The following is a 12,091-nucleotide window of genomic DNA, read 5'->3' as shown; positions in this document are numbered from 1 at the left end:
GCAAGATGCAAGACAACTAGCGCGGTGTAGGGTGGGAGAGTTACAGAGGGCGAATTGACCGCTTTGACTGGTGCTGCGCATCGCGGAATGGAGTCGTGGGATTACTGAATTCACAATTTTATCCTTTATTAGGATTTTGGTTGCTTTTCTTCGGTACATTTTCACGCCTCTAAGGCTCTAACTTCCCCCTTTTTTTTTTCCTTTTTCCTTCTTCCTAAAGTCCTATGCTGTCTCTTCAATTTTGTCCTCCCATGTCACACACAAATCAAAACGAAGTTTATAATCAACTTGAGATTTGCTACCATAAGATACGATGTCACAAAAGATTGCAAGTAAGATAAATTCTACAAATGATAAATTGTGCCCGTACAAGAAAATATATAAACAATTATTCTATAAACTATACGTAATGATAATATATATGACGAGCGTTGTTACATTTTCAGCACTAGTGTCAAAGATATGTGCAACACGTGTGTAGTTCATAAATCAATTTTTTGCAAGTTAAAATTTTTATTACTAAAGCAAATTGTAGTATTTTACACTTTCTTCTCAACAAATGATAATTGTTTTGCCAGTTACGACAAATGTTTAAACACAGTTATTTTGTCAAAACGTGTTCAGATAGTTATTGTTAACAATAGTTACAACTGGTTATGTTAGCAATTTATTATGTTTAAGTGGTAAAATAGTATGCGATTTTCATAAAAATAAAATAAAAATTATATAAAGAAAAAAAGCCTATTTCTCCTTTTATATATATAGTATAGAGATATATTAGATAAATAGTACTATAAGTTGTAATTAAATAGAGCCTTAATTTTTTTACGATATATCAAAAAAATACTATAATATTTTTTAAAAATATAATTTCAAATAATTTCCTGTCCAAACAAAACACCTAAGGATGGCAACAATTGAAATGAAGAAACAAAAATCTGAAGAATGAAAAAAGAGAGAGGGAGAGAGATTGCTGTGCAAGGGTGTTGGTGTAAATTGGTGGAGAGAGGAGACTGATAGCGGGCAAAAGTAACGGGAACCGGAAAGTCATGGGGAGGGCCCACGTGGACAAGGAAGTCTATCTACCGACGGTGTTGTCTTATCCGACATGGGCCACTTGTCTCTCCTTTCTCTCACTTCACTTCTGCAGAATTCTGCGACATCTCCGTATCAATACGAATTACTACTACGTACAAAATTATCTGCATCCATGTCCCGATGTCCCCTTTCATAACTCACAGTTTTTTGTATGAGTGTTTCGATAAATGGACTCTGCGAAGACACTTCAAAAGCCGGCAACTTTTGAAGTGCTCCGCAGCACTTAACTACTAAACCCCCCAAACCCCCCCAAGCGATGTGGGAACTTAACCCCACAGGGTGCCCCGCTGCTAAGAGATAAAGACCCCCCAGACTCCCCGAGACAGGTTTTTCCCTTTCATAACTCACAGTTTTTTGTATGAGTGTTTCGATAAATGGACTCTGCGAAGACACTTCAAAAGCCGGCAACTTTTGAAGTGCTCCGCAGCACTTAACTACTAAACCCCCCAAACCCCCCCAAGCGATGTGGGAACTTAACCCCACAGGGATCCATGTCCCGATGTCAGTCATCAATTAATTGATTGATTAATAATTAATTAATTGCCCCCATCCCATGCATTATGCATATATTCATTGCTCGTTACTCTCTAGTCTCTACTACTGCTACCGTACTAATGACTCTACTTTATTACTACTAAACAATAATAATAATTCATCCGTTGAAAAATATCTGACCACTTCTTCTTTGTCACTTTCTTCCCTCCATCCATGCTCCAGTAGTACGACAGACATAGTGATAGTAGTAGGAGTTTTCCCGCCATAATCGAGCGTTAATCCGGCCGTCCATCAGCAACTGTCCCGGATAATCTGGCCGTCCAAATGATTCGGCGCCATTTGATTGGTCCGATGAAGTCATGGGGCATGTTCCGTATAACATGTGTAATCATCACAAAGGTTTTGAAAGGCGATTGCTTTTTTTTTTTTTTTTTTTTTTTTGTAACGCCTGCTATTGGGATGAGGACAAAGTCTCGGATACCTCGAGAAAATATTGGATTCCTCAGGCATTAGTGCCTTTGCTAATTGCTAATCAACATCATTAACTTTACCACTACATCATCAAATCAATCAACCCCTGGGCTTTAACTGAATGATGATGATGTTTAAGCCTTTTTTTTTTCTTTTTTTTCATTTAGCCTGTCAAAATTGCGAAAATGGTATTCGAATTTGATTTACCATTACCATTTTTTTTTTTTTTTTGCAAAAGCTCAAACTAATTTTTTACTTTTTAATTGAATTGAGCTCTAGTTGGAATGGTGTCCTCTTTCCCTTTTTTCCTCAGTACTGTACTTCAATACAACTTTTTGTGTGTGTCAAATTGGAGTAAACGAGTGTACTCTTAGAAGAGAATGATGGAAGTGAAATTTGAAGATGACAATTCAAAACTTGGAATCGAAAGCTACAGTACTTGCAAAATATAACCAAAATCTAGAACGTGACTAGATGTAAGAATGACCATTCAGCTTCAGTCACATTTTGCAAGTCATATTTGCATTGGACTGTCATGACCATTGCAACAAGCTAAGCACCAAATTCCGCTCATTTGATATTAATTATTATTATTACCTCCAATCATGAATCACTCAAAATATTAAAATTAACGCTTAGATGGAGGGACAAACGGAGGACTGTAGTTAAGCTGCCAAAGTAGAGGTCAACATTTCGTTGCAACAATAGCATTAATCGTACACACACACACACATATATATATATATATATATATGCATGTCAAATAAATTCATTTAGTTAAATTTATTCATATCAATTCATGAATATCTGAATATGAGTATAAATTGGTTACCTAATAATATCCCTATTTAATAAATATATATATATTTATATATACACACACACACGTGTCAAACAAATCCATTTAGGTAAATTTACCTATATCCATTCATGAACATCTGAGTACGGATATAAATAGGTTATCTAATAATATCCCTATTTAATAAATATAATTGGTTAACCCACCAAACCCACATTTAGAATTGTCTTCACAATCATGTTCAGCTATAGTATCCTCGTTTCTTTGTCACCTTTTGACTCGTACATGGACAACTTAGACTAAAGCTCCCGCGGGTAACTCGAGCGGTCCGCTCCCCCTCCTTAGGGTATGGCGATTTTTCTGACTTGTCCAGAGTTCGAGTCCCGCTGTTAACGTGTTCGGTGTGGAGTGGGGCCTCCTCTCCCGGACCACAGGGGATTAGTCGGACCTCGTAAGGATTGATCCGGACACCCCTGTGTCGACAAAGAAAAAAAAAAAAAAAAAAAAAAGGACAACTTGGGCTAAAAGTGTTGGGTCATTTTTTTTTTTTTTTTGCCTCAAAATTGCTAGCATTAGAAGGTCGCAGCAATCTTTAGCCGGTTCCTTATTCCTCCAAATGCAGCCACTTACTTGCGTATGTCCTCCATATGCGAATCTTAAACAAATATAGTAGTAATTGTTTAGAAGTTATTACATCCATATGTAGCATCTTGAAATTTCTCCATTATATGCGGGTTATTGTTTCCACTACCTTTTTTCTTTTTGTAATTCCACTACTTGAGTATGTTGCTTTGTAATGTTGGGCAGATAATGATTAGTTTGTTTTCGTCCATTTACATTTACGCATTGTAGTGTGTTTTTGGTTGTAATTTTGTATTTTTTTTATTAAAAAAAGAAAGAAAAAAATAGGGAAAATAAGTGGCTTCGTGAGAATCTGAAGCCATAATAAAGTGGGCACAGTAGAATCACAAATGTCAGCCCAATATGAAAACATGACCCCAGCAATAGGCACCATGTATGAAGGCCAGTGAGTTCGGGAATTTTTTTTTTTTTTTCGACACTGTGAGTATCCGAGACCACCCGACTAATTCCACAGCGTCCAGACAGAGCGGGCTCTGGTCGATGCCTAGGACGTAAACAACTGGATTGCGATTGGAATCGAACCCAGATGAACTTGGAATAAAGACCTCGCCTCCACCATCCGAACAACCCAGTGCGGGCTGAGTTCGGTAATTGAACGTCAGACTTTGTGAAGGTCCATGGTCTTATATGGGGCCTGATCTGGTCTTTCAAATGTTCACCGGAACTAACTTGGAACTTGGAACTAAAACCTGATCTTAGAATAAAAGAAATTTGCCCTTGGACACAGGCAATTTCTATGGGTAGAAATATCCAAGCAAAAATTACACCAGTCGTCTTTTTATATATTATTGATGTGAAATTTTAATCCACTAAATCAAAAGATTTGATTTTAGTTCTTAACAAATAGAAAACTCTCGTTTTTTTTTGTTCCTGGTTAATATTTCCGTCGAATTTTATCTGATTCTGTCGGATCCTAGCATATTTCGAATTTTGCAATTTTTTCACCCTAACTTATCGCTAAATTATTTCAATAAATTTTACAACTTGATTTTGACATCGATCAAGTTCTGAAATTATTTCAAATGCGTCTCAGATTTCAAATGAAATAAAATAATCATGTAAATACAAATCAAAGGATAAAATGAGAAATCCAAAACTTCAAATTTCCTATGCTATTTTCTCCGTATAACTCAAATAAAGTTGCAATGAAATTACATCCACAATTGTAAAGATCAAGATCTATGAGAAATTTGAACCAATAATCCACAAACAAGGGACCAAAATTCCAACGAAAATTATTTTAGGATAGTTGACCGAGTATCAAAAGTGAGTCTTTTTTATTTATTACGAACAAAAATTATTTGTTTTGATTTTGAGGGACAAAAATTTCACATTAGTAATATGTGAAAAATGATTAGTGCAATTATTTCCCAATATCTAAATGTATAAATATCATTTCCCGAACTGAAATTATTTAGAAATTTGCTGATGGACTCGGGAAATATGGCAATTGATAAGAAATTAAAAATGAGCAAATTAAAGTAAAAATGGAACGTAGTGAGGGCAAGAAAATTGAAATTGAAAAACCTTCACCAGATAAAGAAATAGTAAAGGAAGTTTGTAATGCCATTAATTTGATTGTGCAGCGGACCGCTATGAAACAACTTTTGCTAGTCCGGTGATTGGGCTCCATTTTCTCCTTCCAACAAATAATCTTTGAAGAGCTACCAATTTAACTAGAATGTAGAATCACCAAAATTCACTCAGCAGGCTCTATTTTATCCTCCCCTCTCCCCTCCCCTTCCCTTTTGGTGCCTTTTAAGCCACGCCCTTCCCCTCCTAAAATAATACTCCTTCCGTCCCACTTTAATAGTCACGTTTCTTTTTTCACACAATTTAAGAAAAAGTAATTAACTTTGTTGGAAAGGTAAATTTAGATTGCTATTTTTCTAAAATATCCTCACATTAAATAGATTAGAACTTTATGGGAACTTGAATTGATGGTAAAAAAAGAATCAACTCTTATTAAATGAGGTAAGTTTATAGCAACAACAACTTACATTGAATAAGGGCATTTTAGAAAAATTAAAATATAACTACATTTTTCAATTGGAAAGTGGACTACAATTTGATACAGACGAAAAAGGAAAACAGGACTATCAAAGTGGAACGGCAGGAATAATAATAAGAAGAAAAAGTAAAAGAAAAAAGTCACGAGTACAAAGACACAAGTCAATTTCTGATGGAAGATCCACCAGACATATTAATTATTAGTTTTCCATTCACCCATGCATATCGTTTACCGGGAACTTTCCTTAAGGAAGCTGTAAATCGGATACATGCCAAATAATATGAAAGACTAAAAAAACACTTGACTAGTAGACAACCAAACGGAATCAGAGGACCATAAGTGCTGCGGAGCACTTCAAAAGTTGCCGGCTTTTGAAGTGTCTTCGCAGAGTCCATTTATCGAAACACTCATACAAAAAACTGTGAGTTATGAAAGGGAATCAGAGGACCATGTCTTTCACAGGTATCAAAAGATTTCCCTGGTACCCAAAGAAAAATAAATAAATAAATAAGTTATACAATAATATCAAGATTTCCTAAAATCTTCCTTACTTTGAAACTGTTTATCACAGCCATTTTATGCTAAGGAGACACAACTATATATATTCAGTCTAAGCACATTTATTAAGAACCCATGCTAAAAATGGACCATTTTCCGTTCTTCTAGAAATTTTTTTTAAAGAAAAAGGATAAAAGGACAGAAGAACGAAAGGACAGCAGGAGAGACCAGTCATCTGGATATGCCCATATGTCATCATAATAACTATGTATGTATATAATGTGGCCACAGACAAGATCGGAAGTTTCCTCTAAACTAGACGCGGAAAACTCTACAACACACGTTTGGCTAAAGAAGTCTATCGTCACATTACAATTGTATAGTAAAAATAAAAAAGCCAAGATGCCTGGCTAACAGCTCCTACACTTTCTAAAGCTGATTACTTCCTCTTCGTCTTGGCTCAAAAAAGATGTACCACGTCGCCAGCAGCCTAGCTGATCTACACTTATAATACTAGCTTCTTGTTCCATGCTTTCTTTTCTTTTCTTTTCTGTAAAATTTCCTATATGGTACTTGAATCCTATCGACAACTGAGCAGCTTTTCCTTCCATTCACCAGATCAAGAATGCAGATTACATAACAGAACGTAGTCAAGAGCCTAGATGGGTTGGTATTTTTGCTAGTCACTGATTGCAGTCACCTAATGACACAGAGGTTATACGCAGAGTATGCAATTACAGCCTAGAATGGCATGAAACACATGTACTTTTTCAGCCTTTTGGTATTGACACTAGCAGCCTTCTCTTTTCCTTTTGATGTGGATTTGCCAGCATTTCCCAAAGGGGGTGCCGGGCATAGGGACCCTGCTGAATCTTCTTCCTTTTTCTCGGTCCTTGGCTTTTTAGCAGTGTGATCTGGAATTCTTTCTCCAACATTCTGTGTCTTGAGGACTGATGAGGGTGCTGTGCATCCAACAGATGGTTGTCTTCCACTAGTACAAACTAGAGAACCTAGGGTTAACCAATGATCAAAAATAAGAATCAGGAAGCGACACCATTAAGATGTTCACCAGATGCATGTTCCTAAATATAAGCACAACCAAGTGACCTGTCTTGTTGGTTTCAACTCAAAAAAGACACATTTGGCAGATTTTGACGCCAGATAATGCTACAGATAACTATTTGAATGGCCTCGAATTCCACTTCTGATCTAAATCAGCAGTGTCTAATGAACTCCTAAACCAGTCAAAACGCCATGATGAAGAGCTCCAAGAATAAACAAGTCATTTGATCAATGAGTGTGTATTATGTCTTTTGAATTCTTTTTCAGAATATCTGCTTCTGTAGAACCTAATCGAATTATAGCCCAATTTAATATTTCACCATCATAACCTAAGAGCCAAATTTAAGATGTTTCCCTTGGAAACTAAGTAACTTTCAAGAAGTTATACTTACTTTAGGTAAACTCTCACGCGTCATTTTACATTTCTATTTTTGCTTGTAATCTGGTCTCCATATGATGACACACAAGGTGATTACCAGACCAAAAATACAACTACGCTTGGCCTTACTAATTACTCATGTACTCTACTCATGTTGTTAGAACTTGCAAGAATTCAAGAAAGAGTATTCATCTGAGGATATAAAATGTTCGTTGGAGAATGACATAAACATACCTAAAGTGGCTGGCAGCATAACCACTTCACTTGGTGGAACAGATGCAGTGACACTGAATTTTGAACTTGTACCTGTTTCTCGTAGCCCTTGATTATTCTTATCCTCCAACTCCTGCAACAGGGCATGTGAATCAAAATATTCATCTAAAGTAAAGCTTGAGCAGCTTGAATTATCTGCGCTGGTTGAACTTGATTGTGGGTCAGCAAGATCATCCAATTCCAAATAGTCACCGTCAAACATATAAGGAGGCTCTCTTGTTCGTGGTTCCAAAAGCCTGTCAGCCTCAGATAGAAGCTTATTTCCATCAACTCCACTATGCTTCTGTGAAAGACAAGTAGGACTCACAAAATTTTTAAGACACAGGTTTTTTTGTTACAAATGTTGTATATTAGCCAAAAGTAAAAGTAACAGAAAAATTATAGTCCTAGAATACAGGAGACATAGTTGAATCATGTATTTGCCCTACTATCATAGTATGACAGTAGTAATAGTACCAGGTAAAAGAGAGTTCAGCCACAGAAATTCCATTCTTTTATATGGTCTTAAATGAGACCAAGCTGGTCCTAATATGTAACTGGAAATAAAACCAGATATCAGACACATAGGAACTCAAGAAACAAACTGTAAAATGAGCAAATCATAATTATCTACAATCTGCTGATGGAGTTGGGTAATGTTACTGTATGAATTGAATGAATGCAATAAGATTTCATAAAATAATCGCAAAGAAAGAGAAGAAACAAAGAAGAGCTAATTCTGATCAACGGAGATAATGATACAGGAGGACCAACCAGGGATGGGCTTCGTGAACCTTGTTCAAACGATACAGCTTGTCTCGAATTGGGGCGAAGATCTATATTTGAGCTTCGTCCACCTGACTGCAAAACTCTGCACATTACTCTTGATTCCTGCACATATCCAACCAAACTAGCAATTGTCTCGCAGGTCGGTGGATAGAAAGAAAGGACACGATAAGAAGTATATCCACTGAATACTGATTCGACAGGATACCTTTCCTTTGCTGGTTTCTGTTATCTTGTATTCATGCATTATCCAATTAGATTTTTGTTCTCGAGCATTTTGGAATTCAATAAACTCCAGGGTAGTTCTCCGACCACTTATAGCAGAGCCTGTCCGTATATCAAGGGCGGTTCCCTTTTCTCTCCAGAAGCCAAATTTATTCTCCATCTTCTCAGTTGAGCCCACTAGGTACCAAATTCCACCTGCTCAAAGAATACATATCCTTTCCTAAATAAGCAAGCATGCTCAATCTTCAAAACTTTTTAGAGTGGTATTCCAGTCAGTGTATTTAAGTCTTTTCTAAATCTGGTCAATTTTATAGATGATTAGATTAAGACCTGGCTGCTGAACGCGAAATAAATGACCTAACAAAAAGGGCTTCTGTGGTTCATCCACACTAATATTCTCAGCAAGTGTGAATGCATGTATAGAAGGTCAAATCAGTTTACAATCAATTTTCCACAAGCTGAAGAACTCTCATCCAGATGACCTTCAAAAGTCATGCTACACAAAAATTTAAAGGCTCTTTTATTCAGAAGGAAATGCTTAGTGGACATGGATGATGTGATTTTTAGAGTGGTCATTTTAACTTTTCATCTCACTCTAGCGAAAGGTCATAAAAAATCTACTCAAGTCCAGGCCATTTGAGCCGGAAGACAGCCTACTCATTCCACAACTAAAAGTTTTCTCGTTTAGGTAATAGTTTCTCAAATATGACTAGATATTCCGAAGGGAGTGACATTATATGGTAGTTGATGTCATGCCAAAAACAATTTCAAAGATTAAGCACCAAACCGACCAGTTGGTAAATTTGACGGATTGAACTGGAAAGGATTTGTATCATCAATCACATTGTTTGGAAGAGGCTTTCCCTGTCTGATTCTATCCAGATGCATAATGACTTCATCGTCAGCCCCATGAACCATATCAGCAGGAGGGTCAGGTGCTGGAGGACACATCGCAACAAGAGTGAAAAGTGAAGACTACGGTGACCTGACCAACGCCTGTGTCAGATGAATGATAATAAAATGTTAACAAAATCAAGAGGAAAATGATCCTAAATTATTCCCTGGATGTATGTAGACCAAAATTCTCCAAGAGAATTGGACCTGAAAACAATTGATACAGATCAACATCTTATTCAGTTCAATCTTGGAGATGCATATTATTCCTACTAAACAAAATCAGTTCAGTCCTTCAATCCAATTCAGCTTGATTGATGTGAAGGAAAGCTATTTCTCAGTTTTCAAATCAATCACCTTATTGTCTTTGGAACAAAATTCCAATTCAGTCAACATGGCCAAGCATATATTTCAATAGTACATCATCCTAGATTGGTAAGTTGAAATTAGAAACTGAGGGGCTTCATGATCCACTGAATGGATGGACCAGAGCTTGTGTTCCAGAACGTGCAACCCATACTAAAGAGAAAGCAAGACCTACAAGATATATCAAATATTTGAACTTTTGAGTTTTGATTGATTCTCATGGCAGCTATGCTTCGATTGCATGGTCCATTGACTTGACTTACAAAGAATAACAGTAAAAAGTTGATCAATATGAAGATCTAAACGGAAACAATTACTCCGAAGATTGCCGTTGGTATAGAGAAGGGGATTCAGAATATGAAGAATTTAAAGCATGCACCTAGAGGTGCAAGAAATGAAATTGATATAGAAGAGGATAAAAAGCCGGCATAAGGGCACAATCAAGAAATGCCTTTACCAGTTGCAGCTGATAAAAGTACAGAAACAGACAGATTCTGCATGTTAACAGAATATGCATCAGTATTCCGAAAATGGCAGCCAGCACAAACTCTGGTCCAATGAATATACGGATACATTACAAGATTTTTTTCAAATCCAGTTGATCATTAAAACGCCTATATATATGTATATCAAACCAAAACAGAGTCTTTGGCAGAAAAATATCCCATGATTGCAAATTAGAATTGTCTTATACTACAAAACAAAAGAGATGAAAGAATCAAAGCAAAAGCAAACGACATAATAAGAAAAGGAAATAGAGATAGAACCTTTTTACTTATTATCCTTAGAGAGAGACCCTCTTGCTGAGCAACAAAATGCTTCACTTCATTTACTTAGTCACTACTCAAAATGGAGCAGGCTCATCACTTGGAGGGGTATTATATAGGCTCTGTCAAAGAGTGGAATTGGGTGGCTGGCTGTGTTAATCTAACCATGGTCACTAATTTGCCCTTACTACACAGTTAAAAGGCTTTTGGATGGCATCACTCCTCTTTCCAGTGTCTACTACTTTGCCATTTACACATTCCTAGTAGAATCCTTGCAGCAGTGATGATGTACTAAGACAAATATTACATTACAAGCACTAACTAGCGGACGCGTTTGGGTGCGGACACGTTTGGGTGCGCACACGTTGCCGTCTGCTATTTGTTAAGTTATGCAACCATAGGGCCTGGACCCCATATCGTACGGTTCACCACCGCGTATTGGAAGAAAGTTGTGTCCCGGGAGGGATAGAATCATAGAACTTTTTGGAGTTTGCGGAAAGGCCAAAGCTTGATGACTTAATCAGGCTTTCCCTTTGCTGATGCGAGCGAGCCAATTAAATATCAAACAAATTCAAGAATACCCATAAATTCTGACTTCTTTGGAGCTTAAACTTGGAAAATGCAAGCACACAACCCAACCCAACCTCCTCCTACCAAGCTTCCCCCCTTCCCTCCGCATATTTATTAGGGGAAGGAAGTGGAAAGTGCTAATCCAGTATAGTGAATCCACAGTTACAGAAGAAGCAAAAATAAAAGGGTAGTTAATCACCACACGGATATTGGTGTGAAAGTCAATTGATAAGCATACGAAAAAGCCATTTCTTTCATTTTGTCCGCAATTTTCTTGAATTGGCTAATAAATTGTTTCTGACAAGAAGTAAGAACAACAACACATTTTTCTTCAACTGCGAGCCCACTTAAACATAAACATGTTCTGCAGGCAACTAGCCGCCAGTAAATGTAGCACGGAAGAAGATCCGCACATCAATAATTTGACAAGCTTCTTTTCGAGGTCACATTGGAAAATGCTAGGTCATAGAGTGCCAAATAGTAAGTGTACTAAAGGGGATTTTGCATGTCCATTGTGTGGTGGGCTGCTAATCACCACTCACTAAGCAAACTAAAAGTAACTACTGCCTTCATTTCCAAACATCAAGTGGCACTACCGGTCGGTACCTTCAAAAGTTTGACTTGATCAGTGCTGCTCTATCTATTTTGTTTCCCATTTCTGCTTTTTCTGTACGCAGTCTTGCATGGCACAAAAGCTTTTGGCTTCGACCACTTTTTTGATTTTTTCAGTCTCCCGTAGACCATAATTATTGCTTATCCAAACAGGAATGCTGACA

General features: G+C 37.0%; 1 protein-coding gene across 2 annotated transcripts; it reads right to left on the bottom strand.

The window, feature by feature from the left end:
* Positions 1–6,264: 6,264 nt before the first annotated feature.
* Positions 6,265–10,947, bottom strand: LOC113714809 (uncharacterized). Of its 2 annotated transcripts, none has more exons than XM_027238888.2 (6): positions 10,746–10,947; positions 9,510–9,714; positions 8,702–8,913; positions 8,482–8,598; positions 7,690–8,011; positions 6,265–7,024 (listed from the first exon to the last, which is right to left on the bottom strand). In XM_027238888.2, exons 2-6 carry the CDS (start codon positions 9,667–9,669, stop codon positions 6,756–6,758), a joined length of 1,080 nt encoding a protein of 359 aa, XP_027094689.1. In that variant the 5' UTR covers positions 9,670–9,714; positions 10,746–10,947; the 3' UTR covers positions 6,265–6,755. The 2 variants fall into 2 exon arrangements, with proteins under 2 accessions (XP_027094689.1, XP_071925107.1); XM_072069006.1 differs by having other exon boundaries at positions 9,510–9,819; positions 10,746–10,790.
* Between the last annotated feature and the right edge of the window lie 1,144 nt (positions 10,948–12,091).

This window comes from Coffea arabica, chromosome 10c (genome assembly GCF_036785885.1).
Source record: "Coffea arabica cultivar ET-39 chromosome 10c, Coffea Arabica ET-39 HiFi, whole genome shotgun sequence".
NCBI classification, from domain to species: domain Eukaryota; kingdom Viridiplantae; phylum Streptophyta; class Magnoliopsida; order Gentianales; family Rubiaceae; genus Coffea; species Coffea arabica.
Note: the sequence above shows the minus strand (reverse complement) of the source record. Positions and strands in the feature narration are given on the sequence as shown.

Excerpts from the sequence above, each read along its gene's own strand:
- LOC113714809 (XM_027238888.2), bottom strand. The coding sequence starts at position 9,669 with ATGTGTCCTCCAGCACCTGACCCTCCTGCTGATATGGTTCATGGGGCT. Across the intron at positions 8,599-8,701 it reads CAGAAACCAGCAAAGGAAAG|GAATCAAGAGTAATGTGCAG; the intron begins GTATCCTGTCGA and ends GGATATGTGCAG. Across the intron at positions 7,025-7,689 it reads TATGCTGCCAGCCACTTTAG|GTTCTCTAGTTTGTACTAGT; the intron begins GTATGTTTATGT and ends GGTTAACCCTAG.